A 15,027-nucleotide genomic window follows, 5' to 3' on the forward strand; every position below is an offset into this window, starting at 1 on the left:
TTCCCTACATCATTTAAGTAACTGCTCTGGAGGGATAGCTGCAGTACCTCTAGCCAGTCCAGCCTGAATGTGCCTGCAGGGTTCTTCATTACACAGTGCATCCTAAGTTCCCTGTGCTGCTACCACATTGTCTGCTGGTCATCTTTACACAGACCAAGCTGCCTTAATCTATGGTTTTGGCCATCCTCCGTGTGTCTTGCCAGCTTTCAAGCCTTTCTTTGCCTTGGCATTAGTTAAGGACTCCAGGATCCCCTGCATAACTCCTGCTGGCTGGAGCTAAAGGACCAAGTGTTGAGAAATTCCTATGGTTTTTTGCACCAAGCCTTTCCTGCTAATCTTTTAAGGTGGACAGTTCCCATGAGAGGTGCCATCTCTCTGCCTACTGCACAGTGAACCCTGAAATCAACTTCCCTGGTCACTGCAAACCCTGCATGCTTCTGTGGAGGTGATGGATCATCCCTCTCTGTTGCCCTTTTCTCACATCAGCCCCTTTGAAGCTCAGAGGTGAAGGGACATAGGGCTGGTGATACTGCAGTTGCTCCCTGTCTGCTCAACCTGCCCCAAAACAAGAGTAGCCTAAAATCACAGTCCACCTGAAGGCACTGAAAACGTGTTTCAGAGGAGATGTTGGCTAATTTAGGTCTGGAGGGCTTTGCTCTGATAAAATACCTGCCTTGCTTCTCCACCTTAAGCCAGGCCTGACTTTTTTGTCATCCTTAGTACCTTGGTACTTCACAGACCTCTCCAGCTCATCTTCTTTCTGCTTTGCAGGCTCCAGATGCCCCAGGGAACAAACAGCACCATGTGTGTTGGTCAAGCCAAGCACTACCAACTGTGCCAGCAGCAGGTGAGAACCACTTCCTGGACTGACTGGTCCTCACTGGGGGATGTGGGACTCAGGGGGTGATACCTGGAGCTCCAAGAGCACCAGAACTCAGGGTGACTGGTAGGTCAGAGGAGTGCAGACAAGGGGTACAGTGCACTCCTGGACTGGCTGACTTTGTGTCTTTGGAGAGGTGGGAGATGGGCTCTGCTCTCTGAAACTGAGAGATGGGGGGGGAAAAGATACAAAACCATATTTGTTGCAGGGTGGGGAGAAGGAAGAAGTTTTTCCAGAATGCTTTTCCCTTTGCTGGAAGTAATTTATACAGGATTGTTAGATGTCTGAGGGGCTCTTGGCAAGGGAGGCCTGGCCTTTCCACCTGCATTATGGCACCTCGGAGTTCCTCACTGATTCCTTCCAAGGTGGACAGGGTGTTTTCATCCTTCAAGGATGCAGCAGGGACAAGCAGCTCTCACAACCCTGGCTGTGAAGTAGGGAGCTTTTGATCACATTTATTCCCTCCCTAGCCCTGCCCAGCCAACACAGCAAGCTTCAAACAGCAGCAGTGCTCCAGCTTCAATGCCAAAGCCTTTGGGAAGCGCTACTACCACTGGATGCCCCTCTATCCAGGTGGGTTTTCACCATTTCACATAAAAGATCAGGGAGAGAAGGTACCCACAGGATCTTCTCAGACACAGGAGAGGGGGAAGGTGCCAAGGGACAAGGGATGGATGCTCCTGGCTGGTCTGGAAGTGCTTCCCTATGCTCCCTACTTTGGAGAAATCGTTCCCTGTCTCTTCACAGAACCGCTCCACCCAGCCAGGCCTCCTCTCTCACCACATTGCTCCTGTTTTGGATCCTACATCAGCAAGCACTGGTGGGCAGACAGGACACGGGCTTCTCTGAGTTGTCTTGGCTAACCAGCAGTCATCTTGGCAGAGTGGGTGTTCATGCTCTTTGTGCCTTCTACCATTTTGGCTGCCTCTGTCACCCAGCGTGCTTCCCACTGGATTGGTGGTGGGTTGTTCTCAAGAGGATGACCATCCTTTCCCTGCACAGGCAAGACAGGTTGTTTTCACATCGTTTGCCAGTTGTCCCTTGAGGCCCAGACTGAGCTCACCCTCTTTCTGGACTCAGCTGGTTTTCCATTAGCTGCCAAAGGGACATAGAACATCCTCACCTCTGTTTTCAGTCGCTCAGCTGAACAGGGTGTAGATGGCCTTGGCCCCACACAGTTGGTACCCCTCTTGCAGGTCTTGATTGCTCTTGTGTGCTTGTGTGTGGCTTGGGATCTGCTGATGCAGAGTCCCAAATCTGCCACTGCAAAGGGAAGAGGGTTTGCCAGTAAGAAGCATTTCTGCTAGGCATAGTCCCCAGCTGCAGCCTCATACTGTGACCCCTTTACCACTCCAAAATCAGTAGCCTTGGAGTCTAACCTCAAGCAGCAAGAACAGCCAAGGTGACCTCAAACCATCAGTATGGATAACAGGAAAGGCCCCTTCCTCGCTGCCCATCTCTGAGCACCTTGATCTGCCTGGTGACTTTCTGCCCCTCTCCCTTCAGATGACTACACCAGTATCTCCAACAAGCCGTGTGACCTCCAGTGCACCACTCGGAGTGGAGAGAGGCAGCTGATGGCCCGAGCACAGGATGGTACCTCCTGCAAGGACAGGACCTATCAAGGGGTCTGCATTAATGGCAGGTGTGAGGTGAGGCTCTGGGAGGAAGGAGCAGAGAAACGGGAAGTGTAGGTGCCTGGCTGGACCTCCTGGTCATGGCAAGGTCACAGCAGGGAATTGAAACCAAAGCCTGGCGTGGAGTAATGACATTTCATTCTTGAACACCTACAGGCTAGAGCAGAGCTGAGAGGTTCACATGAAAGGAATTAGGTACATCCACATGTTCCCTCTGAGTGACAGCCCTGTCCTCCCAACACAGAGAAGACTAGAATTACAGGTTTGGTTTTGTAGTCATCCAATATAAAAAAAAGTAAAATCTTACATGTGGTTTTTCCCTCCAATGGCAAAGATGAAGGGTGGTTGAACATCATATCAGAGGGGTATCTTAAAACTTCAGGCAGGCCTGCCTTTGGTGCAGCATCTCCTGAAGGGTGATGTGCATCATTGTCTCAGTGTGTTGGACTGGACTACATGCAGAGAGAGGAGAAACAGAAGTAGCTTGCTCCAGTCTTACCCCTTTCACCCACACACACAAGGTTCATGTGATGTAGATGCTCACCAGTGACACAGGTGACCTCCTGCTGCCGTCGCATTCCTTCATTACTCCGCTCCACGTACATCCCCCACCTCCAAACCTCACCAAAAGAGCTTGGCAGCCTCTCCTTGAAAAGCCCCTGAGCCGTGGCAATGAGCTGACCCCAGGAAACCCTCTCCTGCTCTGTTCTTTGCAGCCAGTCGGGTGTGACGGGAGCCTGTACTCGCCCCGGACGATGGACAGATGCAGGGTGTGTGGAGGGGACGGCAGCGCGTGCCACCGCGTCTCGGGCAGCTTCCGAAGGGCAGTCTCACAGATAGGTACTCCCTGCTACCACAGGCCTTCAGACTTCACCTGCTACTCCTTCCCACCAGCTGGCATGAAGGGTGACTGAACACGGGTAGGAGTTTTCCCAGCTGCTTGGTGGGAAGAGCTGAAGAGCTGCTTAAATGCTGGAATTTTGTCCTTTTCGCTTAATCATCAGAGGATATTGGTTTGATGTGCTGTATATTAGGCTGGTAAGGTTTCCCTTCACCTCTTTACAGTAGGAAGCAGCCAGGGATCTATTTGTTCCTATTGATTTTGGCATCTTGCCCACCTCAGATAATGTGAGGAGATCAATGAGTCTTCTTTTATTTGTGCCACGTGTTCATTTGAAACTTAAGCTCCTTCGATGGGGATCACAGCATTTGTTTCAGCCTGCACTTCAGTCTCCTGCTTTCCCCAGCCCCGTGGCTGGCACAGCTGAGGGACAGTCTGTCTGAAACTGGGCTGAGATTCATCCCTTGCAACCTTATGGCCCATTCCTCCACACACACAAAGAATAGACTGTGGCGTGCTCATTAGTAATTAATTAATTTCAGGAGGTTTGGAGCATTGTTTCACCCTGTTGTTTTTTCACTAGTCTGCCTCACTTTCTCCAGACAGACTAGAAAAGTGCTCAGGCCCCTTTCCAGAGCAGGGATAATGTAACCCCTCTAGCAGTACAGGTGCAGTTTTGGCCTCCCTTTCCAGTCCTCATAAAACCTTACAGAACAGACAAGACCTGCATTTCCTGCAGGAAAGACAAGCTGCCAAACCACACAACTTTTAAGAGCCTTCTTATTTACTTTCCCTTTAAAGGTCAATTTTTCTGCTCCTCCTGAGACAAACTGTTGAGTCAGGAGCTGAGTGGACCTACAGTCTTCTCCATCCTCTGTTCAGCATCAGCCCTAGTCACTAGTAAGCTTTTTCTCTGCTCCTGCCAGAAAGAGCATAGGGCACATTCATCTACACTCCTGAAGTCAGACTGTTGCACTTGTGCAGCTCATTTCCTGACTCCAAACCCAGCAGTGCTCAGGCTGAGCCTTGGAGACCTGCAATGGGACATCAGAGGGGAGCTGGGATAAGAGCTCACGGACTGGCCTTAGACTCCTGCCCTCCTAAAGTACACCCTTGCCCCATGAGCTGGTTTTCCTACCCAGAACCTTTTATGCTGTCCTCAGGGTTTCCTCATCCTCTGCTCTGTTCCTCAGGTTACGTGTTCATCACCAACATCCCTGCAGGTGCCACAGACATCCTCATCATTGAGCGCAGGAAAACAGAAAACATCCTAGGTAACCAGAGGAACTGGATGGTTGTGGACACAGTCCCAGTTCAGCTGCCTGGGAGGTGGGAGGAGGGCTCTGTGCACTCTGGTCTGTGCTGCGAGGGAGCTCGGGGAGCAGTTCTTCCAGGGCAGCACAGGGGTGCTTCATTTCTCCATAAACCAAGGCTCCATAAAACCCCATCTCCAGCGGTAGGAGGGATTCTTTTTCCATTGGGCTCTTCTCAGTCGTGAGCTGTTTGCTCTCCTCAGTGTTGCTGTTCTGCATTGAATATCATGATTGTCCCTTTTCTCTCTCTCTCTCTCTCTCTCCCTGAAGCACTTGCAGATGAATCTGGGCATTTCTTCTTCAATGGCAACTCTGCCATTGACCACCCCCAGAACTTCAGGGTAGCTGGCACCATCTTCAAGTACCGGCGGCCCTCGAGCCTGAACTCGGATGGGCTGGAGTACATCATAGCTCACGGGCCCACCAACCAGTCTCTGAATGCCATGGTATGTGAGGAGCTAGTTTTAGGCTCTCCTGTCTTGCCTGTCTCACATTTGTGAGCCTTCCTCAGACAAAGGAAATATGAACCTGGTTCCCAAGCCAAACCTGAGTGTCTGGGTGGCTGAGGAAGCCAGATGTGTCTTGGGAGGTTTCCTTGGGTTTATGAGTGTGCTATCTTCTCTTTACATCCATCATGAAGAGGTGTCTGGGAAACATATGTCCTTTAAAATGAAAAAAGGGTTTTGCTTTCTTTCCCTGTTGCCTGTAGTACTATAACTTCAATGGGAAAATGCCACACATAACTTATGACTACACCGTACCACGGACACCACCTCTCCGAACTGCAGCCCCAGCAGTAGACAGACCTCTTTACCATCACCTACCAGAGACCAGCCAGAACCATCCCGTTCCAGCCAATTCCAGAGCTTCCCAGGACTTCAATGCCACGTGGCTCTCCCTGGCACCAGATGACACCAGTGTACAGCTTCCTCTAAGAGAAGGGCATGAAGATTTAGGCTTTAGCCACCCGCACTTCTTCCAAACCAACTCCACCAGTCAGAGTCGGGACTGGGGCTGGGAACAAGGTGAAGAGAAGGAGAAGTATGACTTCCAGATAAGACAGGTCTACCATGCAAACAGAGGAGAGGAAGAGGAGGAGGAAACAGCAGCAAACGGTGGAGAAACAGAGTTGGGTTGGTTGCTTTGTTTTTCCTTCTGTTCCATTTTGTTCCTTGAAAACGAACATCGCGCGTTGGTTGTCTTGAAATTTAAGGTGGCTTTACCATCACAGCAGACATGAGGGAAAGATGATTAATAGTGGGGTGGAGACTGTCAGGGAGCAGTAGCTCTATAAGGGAAGGGGAGCTGGGACAGAGTGGCCACCATGCAGATCAGGCTATGCCTGCTCAGGCAGGGCAGTCCCACAGTGCCTGGGCTTGGCGGGCAGGGCAGGGACAGGTCCTAGTGACAGCCCAGTGAGGATCAGGTGAACACAAGGTGACAAGTCGAATCGGAGGTCAGTCTGGGAAAGCCAAACAATTCAGGAACAAAGTACACCAGCAACATTCCCCAGGCCAGGACTGAAGGCCCACTCCTGAGCTTAAATAGAGCTCCTGAGCAATGGGCAAGAGAGCGTGTGTGAGGTTGGTCAGGGCAGCCAAGGCCTGTTGGTGCACCCTGGTGCCAAATGCTGACATACAAGCCATCCCATATAGTTAAAAGCACCCCTGTGTTTGAATTCCAGCTCTAAGGTTCAATCAGATTTCCATCAGCACGGCCGTGCCCTACAGCATGAGGAGACCTGAGCTGCCAGAGAACAGCCGCGGAGCGTCCTCCAGGCTCCGGCTCTTCAGGCGGCTGTGTCACCGAGACCCTCACAGCGCTGCCTTCTGCAGGGAGCTGCAGCACCTGGCAGCCAGGCTGGCCACGAGGAACTCCACAGCAGGACTGTGGACTGAGACAGCTGCCTGGTGGCCACAGGGCCTCCACAAAGCGCCGGCCCGTAAGAACTCACTGGAGGACTTGAAGGCATTTGCTGGGAGTCAGGGGGAAGCAGCCAACCACAGCATGATGGCATCTGTGGAGAGCCCTCTGCTAGGTGCCAGCCCCACCGTGGACATCAGCCAGGCAGAGCCTCTGCAAGCTCCTGGCACTGAAAGGTGGCACTTGGTTTTGTGGGCAACACAGGAGCATGGTTAGCTAGGGAGGGAGGGTTGAGCCAGTCCTCTAGTAGTCTCACTACTCTCCTTCGTGTCCCTACTCTCCAGCGTCTGTCTGTCCGTGGAGCTGCTGTAGATGTTTAACCAACTGTGTGTCCTCCTAAGGCTGGCACAACTGGCTTGGCAGAGCTCCCAGAATGTATTTTGCACACTCAGACACACACACCTGCCCCTCACCTCTAAGGGATCCATTTAAGTAGGTTCACAAGCACCTGGGGAACTAACACTAATGTAATTGTAAAAAAGGCCAGGAGTCTATAGCATATGACACACACACTTTTACCAGTATGTCATGCCCCTTCTGGGCACACATGCCTAATTGTAAAAAAGGCCAGGAGTCTATAGCATGTGACACACACACATTTACAGAAGGGTATGTCATGCCCCTTCTGGGCACACATGCCTCTAACTTCAGTAAACACTTGGCAGGAAAATGAGGGCCAACTTTTAAACATTTCTGGCAAGCCACGTGTGAAACCTCCCACCACATTAAATCGTAAGAGAGACCTTGATTGAGCTCCCCTTTCCAACCTAATGTCTTACCTCAAGGTGATAACATGGACTGATGCTGAGGGCACCTGCATGTCCAAAAGACCATATATAGACAAGTCTCACTATGAACGGTCCTGGCACTGAAAGGTGGCACTTGGTTTCGTGGGCAACACAGGAGCATGGTTAGCTAGGGAGGGAGGGTTGAGCCAGTCCTCTAGTAGTCTCACTATTCTCCTTCGTGTCCCTACTCTCCAGCGTCTGTCTGTCCGTGGAGCTGCTGTAGATGTTTAACCAATTGTGTGTCCTCCTAAGGCTGGCACAACTGGCTTGGCAGAGCTCCCAGAATGTATTTTGCACACTCAGACACACACACCTGCCCCTCACCTCTAAGGGATCCATTTAAGTAGGTTCACAAGCACCTGGGGAACTAACACTAATGTGATTGTAAAAAAGGCCAGGAGTCTATAGCATATGACACACACACTTTTACCAGTATGTCATGCCCCTTCTGGGCACACATGCCTCTAACTTCAGTAAACACTTGGCAGGAAAATGAGGGCCAACTTTTAAACATTTCTGGCAAGCCACGTGTGAAACCTCCCACCACATTAAATCGTAAGAGAGACCTTGATTGAGCTCCCCTTTCCAACCTAATGTCTTACCTCAAGGTGATAACATGGACTGATGCTGAGGGCACCTGCATGTCCAAAAGACCATATATAGACAAGTCTCACTATGAACGGTGCCTCCTCTCTGAGGATGTTGATCCATTGCTTTTTCACAGCCTTGCTAGTTGAATTCAGGAGGTGGATCAAGGCTTTACAGTCTCTGTTCATCTGTGGTCCATCTTGCCCAAGGTGGGGGAGATGGAAAGCAGGAACCCTGGGTTTCTTTCCATCTTCAAAGACAGCGAGGAAGAAATTAACTATATTTTATGTCTGCAGCAATTTTTCATCCTTAGCTCACACTGCCTTCCTTTCTCCATAGCAATGAGTTTGATGTGAGCCCCGTGGGCCATGATGACATTAGCTTGGCTGACATGTATCGGTGGAAAGTCTCAGCTTATGCCCCCTGCAGCTCCACCTGCACGTCAGGTAGGTTTGGCTTCAGGTGACTCGATTGTGTGAGGTCCATTTTGGCCGTTGGATGGAGAAAATACCGGTACTTTTCAAAGTGCCCAGTGGAATTTCAGATCCAGTAAGTTGATCATGGTGGGAGGAGGCTTTTGGATTCGATGGAGCCTGACTAAGAGAGGGTCTTGATTGCCCAGCAGGTATCAGCACCTCCTATGCGATGTGTGTCCGGTACGACGGTGTGGAAGTGGATGAAACATACTGTGATGCCCTAACCCGGCCAGAACCTACTCATGAATTTTGCACAGGGAGAGATTGTCAGCCCAGGTGAGTAGAAATTACCTCAGCTGGCCGTGGGGACAACTTATCTTTGTCAGGGTCGTTTTCTGCTCTTAAGGATACAGCCGTTCTGGGCTGGAAGATCCACTTCAACAGCTAAGCCACTGTATCCTTTGCAAGCAAAAAGAAGGAAGGAATTTGCTGTGGGAATTACTGATGGGAGTGAAGTTGGCTTTTGAAAGCAGCACTCCCTTAACACAGACACAGACCTGATGAGCAGCAGCAGCTGCCGAGTGAGGGAGTCCCAGGCGTGTAGGCACTCTGCCCCACGTCCCTCACCCCCCTTACCTGGGTTTTCCTTTGTGCTTTTTTCTTCTGGGGATTGCTCGTGGAGGTGGGAGACCAGCCGGTGGAGCGAGTGCTCCAGGACCTGTGGTGAGGGCTACCAGTACCGCACCGTGCGCTGCTGGAAGATGCTGGCTCCAGGCTTTGACAGCTCCGTTTACGATGATCTGTGTGAGGCAGCTGGGCTGGCCAGGCCCATGGAGAGGAAAGCCTGCAAGAACAAGGCCTGTGGGCCCCAGTGGGAGCTCTCCGAGTGGTCCGAGGTAGGCAGCAGGGGAGCTTTGTTCCCAGAGGCTAGCAGCTGGGGCTGGGCTGAGGGCTGGAGGAGGAAGAAGGGGGCTGGAGGAGGAAGAAAGGGGCTGGAGGAGGAAGAAAGGGGGCTGGAGGAGGAAGAAAGGGGGCTGGCAGGTGTTGGGTGCTGAGGAAGCCCCATGCCAACTGTGGGGACATGGACTGCCACAGCTCCCCTGTTCTGGCATTACCCAGTGGACAAAGGGGAGCGCAAAGTGCTGTCAAGTTGCTCCTCAAGCAGAATGCTGAAAGCCCTGCCAGCAAGAGGCTTTGCCTCCCTATTCCAGGGAATCTCACCACAGGTGAACAGGGAAACAGTAATATGGAGGGACGGAGAAGCTAAAACCCAATCAGAACCCCTTTGATTGACACCCCACAGCCTGCTTGGGACTGGGCCAGCAGCCCCATGACTTTGAACAGCAGCCTCAGCATCTCGGAGCTGTAGGACCCAAAGTCAAATCAGCAGCAGAGACAGCCCTACCTTTCTGTGTCCCAGCTGGGGCCCCATTCCCCTCTCCCCTGGCACAGCGGGAAGAGCAGAGGAGGAGGCAGAGAGCAGCTCTCCTCAGCTCCCTGCCTCTCTCCCTGCTGCTGAGCGGCGGGGCTGGCTCTGTTGCAGTGCTCAGCTCCCTGCGGAGCCCCGGGGACGATGAGGAGGGAGGTTCGCTGCTCGGTGGAAGCCCCTCTCTGCGACGAGGACCAGAAACCCAGCAGCGAGAAGGTCTGCACGGGTCCTCCCTGCGGCCGCCGCTGGACCACCTCGGACTGGGGGCCGGTGAGTCCCCTGCTGCCAGGGTGGGCATCACGGTGCTGAGCTCTCTGAAGAGGCTTTCCCCTGGCAGAGGCTAAGCTGGAAAAAAAAGCTGGGATGATCCGTGGCTTTGCCTCTGCACGCTGTAAATCTTGGTTAGTTGGGAGGTGGGCTCTGTCTGCTCATCTGGGAAGCTCGGAGCACCTGGGGAATGGAAGCCCCTGGGTGGATGTACCTCTAAAAGCCCTTGGGATCCAGTGCCACAGCCCCAGGGGCAGGGCTGGGGCTCTGGGCTGGGGTCTCCTGGCACCACCGACCCTGATCCCTGCACCCACCTGCTTTCTCATGCCCCTTAAACGCCCTTTGTTCCTCCAAGTGCTCAGGCGCGTGTGGCGAGGGACGCATGAGCCGCTTCGTCGCCTGTCGCAACCTGGAGGGCAAAGTCATCTCCAGCTCGCAGTGTGACCCAGCCACCAAGCCCCTGGCTGTCCATCCCTGTGGAGACAAGAACTGCCCCGCGCACTGGGTGGAGCAGGAGTGGGAGCAGGTAAAAGCCAAGCCCAGCTCTGTGTCCCTCAGCCCTCCTTCCTTCCCAGCCCTGTCCCTCAGGAGGAGGTGGTAGCCTGGCTCACTTGGTGAAGGAAGGTTGTGTGGTGCCACCTCCAGCCACAGAGTAGTGCTCTTACCCTAGCTCCTTTTAAAAAGTGGGAAGGAGTAATTGAAACTATTGGCCACCCTGGTTTGTCATTTGCTGCCTTCCCGGGGACCTCCATGGGAGGGCAGTAACGTCCCAAGAAAATCCTCCTTTCCCACCTCTGGCTCTCAGCTGGCAGTTACCAGGCTCCTCAGCAAAGCTCTGTCCAGAACCTGCTCTCAGCCCCCAAGATTGTGGTTTGACCACTAAAGAGAAAACCACAACAAAACCAGCTTCAGAGGTAAACCTGAGCCACAGCCCAGATCCCTGCCCCAGGAGTCACATCCAGGCCATGACTCTTATCAATAGAGTCCAGTGAACATGGTCCAGGTGCCCTGTTCTACCAAACAAGAGGCCTCTGCTAATGTCCTTACTTCTCTTCTGTTGCTCAAGGCCTAGAGGCTTTAGAACTCCCAACACAAGTTGATCCAAATCCCAGAGCACCCAGAGGAACACATGGAGTCCATTGTAAGCTTTGGGCTTTTTCTGTAACATCTGGAGCAATTAGGGATTCCCAAAGAAGAAGATTTCTAGGGAACCAGAGAAGAAGCCAAGCCTTCTCCCCTCCAGCCATAGCTAAACCTCTCTTCTCCTTTTGCTGCCCTTTATAGCTGCTGACTGCCCTCAGCTGAATCTCCCTCCAGCACTGGTAACATGCACAAACTGGTTAAACCTGGGAACCCATGGTAATCTCCTCACCTGCTCCTGCTCTGGCCCAGGGTGTGGGTCACACACAATGCTGCAGTGCAGTTTTTCTGCTGCATCCAGGCTATTAACCTCACCTAAACTCTGAAAGACCAGCTGAGCTTCTCACTTTGGCATGTGCCAGCTTCTTTACCTTTGCTGTGTTCTCTCAGCTGATGAACTCTGAGGTCACAGGATGACCAAGGATGGATGCAAGCCCAATTCCCTGGCCCTGCTGCAGTGAAGAAGGGCACAAAGCAGTGAAATCTCAAGCTGGCAACTGCATTCATAGGCATCAGGGAGCAGAGCTGAGCTGGAATCAGACCCTGCCTCCTGCTGCTTCTCTTGCTTGTGCCCTGAGTGAAAGCTCCCAGCTAAGCCCACAGCTTTGGGCTCAGCAGTACTTGTCCATGCAGAGCACCTGCAGTGCACCAGTTTGGGCCCCTTGGGCCCACGCAAAGCTTGTCAGTACTCCAGGAGGAAGGTTGTTGCACAAATATGCTACGTGGATTTTGAGGACTTAGATACACATAAGACAGAAACAGCCTCTTGTAATCTTTTACCTTGGCTGCTCCAGGTCCCTTGGGGTAGCTGCTCCCAAGGCCAGCCAAGGTGAATCCAGCATCCCCAGTGCTGCCTAAACTCTTAATTACCAGCTCCTGCCCTCACTCCCTGAGAAGCTCAGCTGCTCTGCAGCCACCCATTGCTCCCATGACCTGGGCAGCACAACCAACACTTGCTAGGCTGCTGTTGGCACACACGTGTTAAGCACCTTCTGAGCAGGGTGCCATCTGACTTGAAGCTCTGCAGCTGAGAAGCATCAGTTGTTTCCCAGCTGTCGTGTCCTCTTCCCCAGTGTGATGCCAGCTGTGGGCGAGGGCTGAAGACCCGGGTCGTCGTGTGCGCGGGCCTGGAGAACGGGGTGTACAGGGAGTACCCCGAGACGCGCTGCGAAGCCTCCCAGAAACCTGAGGAGCAAGCTGCCTGTTTCAGGAGGCCGTGTTCAACCTGGTTCACTACCTCTTGGTCTCAGGTAGGTGGTGGGGAAGGGGGAGAGCGTGGCCTGCGCTGAGGTTTTCTAGCAAGCCGGTTCTGCTGAGGGCTCTGTTAGGTCTGGGTGGGACCATGAGCTCTGCTCTTCTGCAGGTGGAGAGACTGGCAGGTGGGAACTGGGGGACACCTGAGGGCACAGGGATTATTGCCTCAAGCAAGGGCAGGCACTGCACTGCAGGCAATGCAGCCATGTCTCCTCCTCTGCCAGGAGTCTATGTTCTGTCTTTCTCTTTAATTCAACTGAGGAGCATTTAGGGAATGGGAGGACAGGGGAAACAGGGCCTGGCTTGCAGCAGCCACTTGCTCCATCTTCTCTCACAGCATTGGCACGCAAAGCCAAAACAATCCCAAGGTACATTCAAACTGAGATGAAAGCTTGAGATGAAAGCAAACTCCTCCCTCACTCTGCCCCAACCCCAGCTCAGGGAGGCTCTCCTGCAGCGACAGAAGGGGAGCACAAGTTTGAGATCGTGTGGGGATTTGACCCAAACCTCCTCAAGAACACTCTCCAGAGCTGAAAGCAGGAGGCCTCACCGGACGAAAGAACTTGGGAACTATAGAAAAATTTTAAAAAACGTCTCTCACTCTCCCTTTCCTGTCTCTCTTGATTCTGACAGTGCAGCAAGACGTGTGGTGCTGGCCTGCGCCTGCGTGAGGTGAAGTGTTACCAGGGGGAAGCTCTGGCCCAGGGCTGCGACCCCGATTCCAAACCAGAAGCCAGGCAGATGTGCCAGCTCCAGCCGTGCCCCACAGAGGCACCAGGTAAGTCTGGGAGGGACAGTAGCCCCCTGGGAGCCTGTGGCTCTGTCCAGCTCTCCACTGGGGAAGCACATCTCCTTTTTAAGCCCTTACTGTGGATGCTTCTGCTCCCCAGAAGAAGACTGTGAAGACAAAGCTACGGCCAACTGCGTGCTGGTGCTGAAGGTGAAGCTGTGCTCTCACTGGTACTACAGGAAGGCTTGCTGCAGGTCATGTCGTCTCAGGTCACCCTGATGGTTGCCAGGCCATAGTCTCCATCCAAGTTCAGGGGCAAGAGCCCCCTTTGAGCCAGACTTTAGCACTTGGAGCCACCCCACTTGGCTTGGCTGCAGAGGTAGTCCCTGTAGACCAGCCCGCTCAGCGAGGAGGAATTCCTAGGACTTAGTCATCACTGTTCCCTCTCCACCAAGAGGATTATACACAAGACAAAAAAACGTCTGTTCCTAGAAAGCTACTGAGGAGTGAGTTGGCAAAGCCTGACCCTGCTGTTGTCCTCTCTGAAGGGCTCTGGCTGGAGGCAGTGGGGCACAGAGGCCAGCCCCCAGCAGGGCATGGACAGCTGCCATCTCTCTGATCTGCACTGCAGGTTCTTCTGCTACAAAGGGCAACTTCCAAAACACACCAAAAAAAGAAAAAGTCCTGTGTCACAATAAAGAGCTAAATGGTAAAACTCTGGTTTTGGGATGCGTGTACCTAGGCTGGAGTTAAGGGGAGGAAGAGGGATGCAAGAGGAAGGAAAGCAGGAGCAGGAAGGGTGGGGAGGCAAAAATCTTTCTGCCAGTACAGCTTCCAGGCAGCAGCAGGTAAACCCCATTTTGTGTAGCCCGCCAAAGAACAGCAACTACTCCTGTTTTGTATTTCAAAGTCCTCATTTATTTCTGACATTGAATTTGGACCCATAGCTGAGCAACAAAGACAAAGAGTAATAACAGGAGGAATCTGAAGTGGAAAAAGTCTGGGATCCCTGCCCCTACCCCGTCCTGTTCCTCCACCATCCCCAGAACCTTCAAACCCACAATCGCATCTCCCACGTTTCCAGCCCTTTCTGACTTGCCTGTTTCTCTGTAGCTGTGCCAGGCCCAGGAGGTTGTGTTGGCTGTGAGGAAAACCCTCACCCTGGCCATCCAGCTACTCTGTAACTGCCTCACCAGCCTTGGCACCTCGTTAGAAGGCGACAGGTCACACATAATTCGTGTGTGGTAAAGCTGACGATGCTGTTGCCCTCCTTTCACCAGAAGGGTCACCCACAGAAGCATTAATTATTCCCATCCTCTGGAGGTCGGGTACTGCCTCTGTGGTGGGAAGTCTTGCTGTGTGCCAAGGGGTTGAGTTGGATGCCAGGAGCTGCAGTGCCCACGAGCTGGCTCTGCACCCTTCAAGGGGACAATATCGCTGGCACAGACGTGCAGGCAGTAGCCTGCAGGTCACACTGGGACATACTAAATTCTCGTGGCTCCCAGAGGATGGAGACCTAGCTGAGCAGATGCTCTAGTGGGAAAGGATGGGATTTGCTGAGTCAGACAAGGTTTTTTTTTCCCCCAGATAGAGGCTGTGTTTTCATACTTCCAGACTGGCCGTATGGGAAGCAGTAGGAGCCAGTGGGATCCAAAGAGCTTTGCTGCTGCTTTCACCTTCCCACCTGCCTGCCCTGAATGTCAGAGGATGTTTAAAGACTTGCTATCACTACGTGAGGAATGGGAAGGAGACTCTAAAAGAGACACAGCTAGTCTCTGGATAATGGCAATGTGATGTCTCTCTGGGACAGAGGTGGGGGAG

The 15,027-nt window shown here is 52.8% G+C and overlaps 1 protein-coding gene across 1 annotated transcript in view; it reads left to right on the plus strand.

Moving 5' to 3' along the window:
- The window catches only part of LOC104386128 (ADAMTS-like protein 2), a 21,945-nt gene extending 8,460 nt beyond the window's left edge, over nt 1-13,485 (plus strand). The window contains exons 3-18 of the mRNA XM_009994672.1: nt 772-847; nt 1,351-1,453; nt 2,387-2,532; nt 3,234-3,357; nt 4,552-4,632; nt 4,942-5,117; nt 5,381-5,804; nt 6,356-6,770; nt 8,310-8,416; nt 8,596-8,722; nt 9,069-9,282; nt 9,930-10,085; nt 10,438-10,608; nt 12,296-12,472; nt 13,110-13,254; nt 13,367-13,485. Coding sequence (XP_009992974.1) covers nt 772-847; nt 1,351-1,453; nt 2,387-2,532; nt 3,234-3,357; nt 4,552-4,632; nt 4,942-5,117; nt 5,381-5,804; nt 6,356-6,770; nt 8,310-8,416; nt 8,596-8,722; nt 9,069-9,282; nt 9,930-10,085; nt 10,438-10,608; nt 12,296-12,472; nt 13,110-13,254; nt 13,367-13,485 — 2,761 coding nt within the window. The remainder of the gene's footprint in view (nt 1-771; nt 848-1,350; nt 1,454-2,386; nt 2,533-3,233; nt 3,358-4,551; nt 4,633-4,941; nt 5,118-5,380; nt 5,805-6,355; nt 6,771-8,309; nt 8,417-8,595; nt 8,723-9,068; nt 9,283-9,929; nt 10,086-10,437; nt 10,609-12,295; nt 12,473-13,109; nt 13,255-13,366) is intronic.
- The last annotated feature ends 1,542 nt before the right edge of the window (nt 13,486-15,027 follow it).

The sequence above is a fragment of the Chaetura pelagica genome, unplaced genomic scaffold (assembly GCF_000747805.2).
Source record: "Chaetura pelagica isolate M959 unplaced genomic scaffold, ChaPel_1.0 scaffold363, whole genome shotgun sequence".
NCBI classification, from domain to species: domain Eukaryota; kingdom Metazoa; phylum Chordata; class Aves; order Apodiformes; family Apodidae; genus Chaetura; species Chaetura pelagica.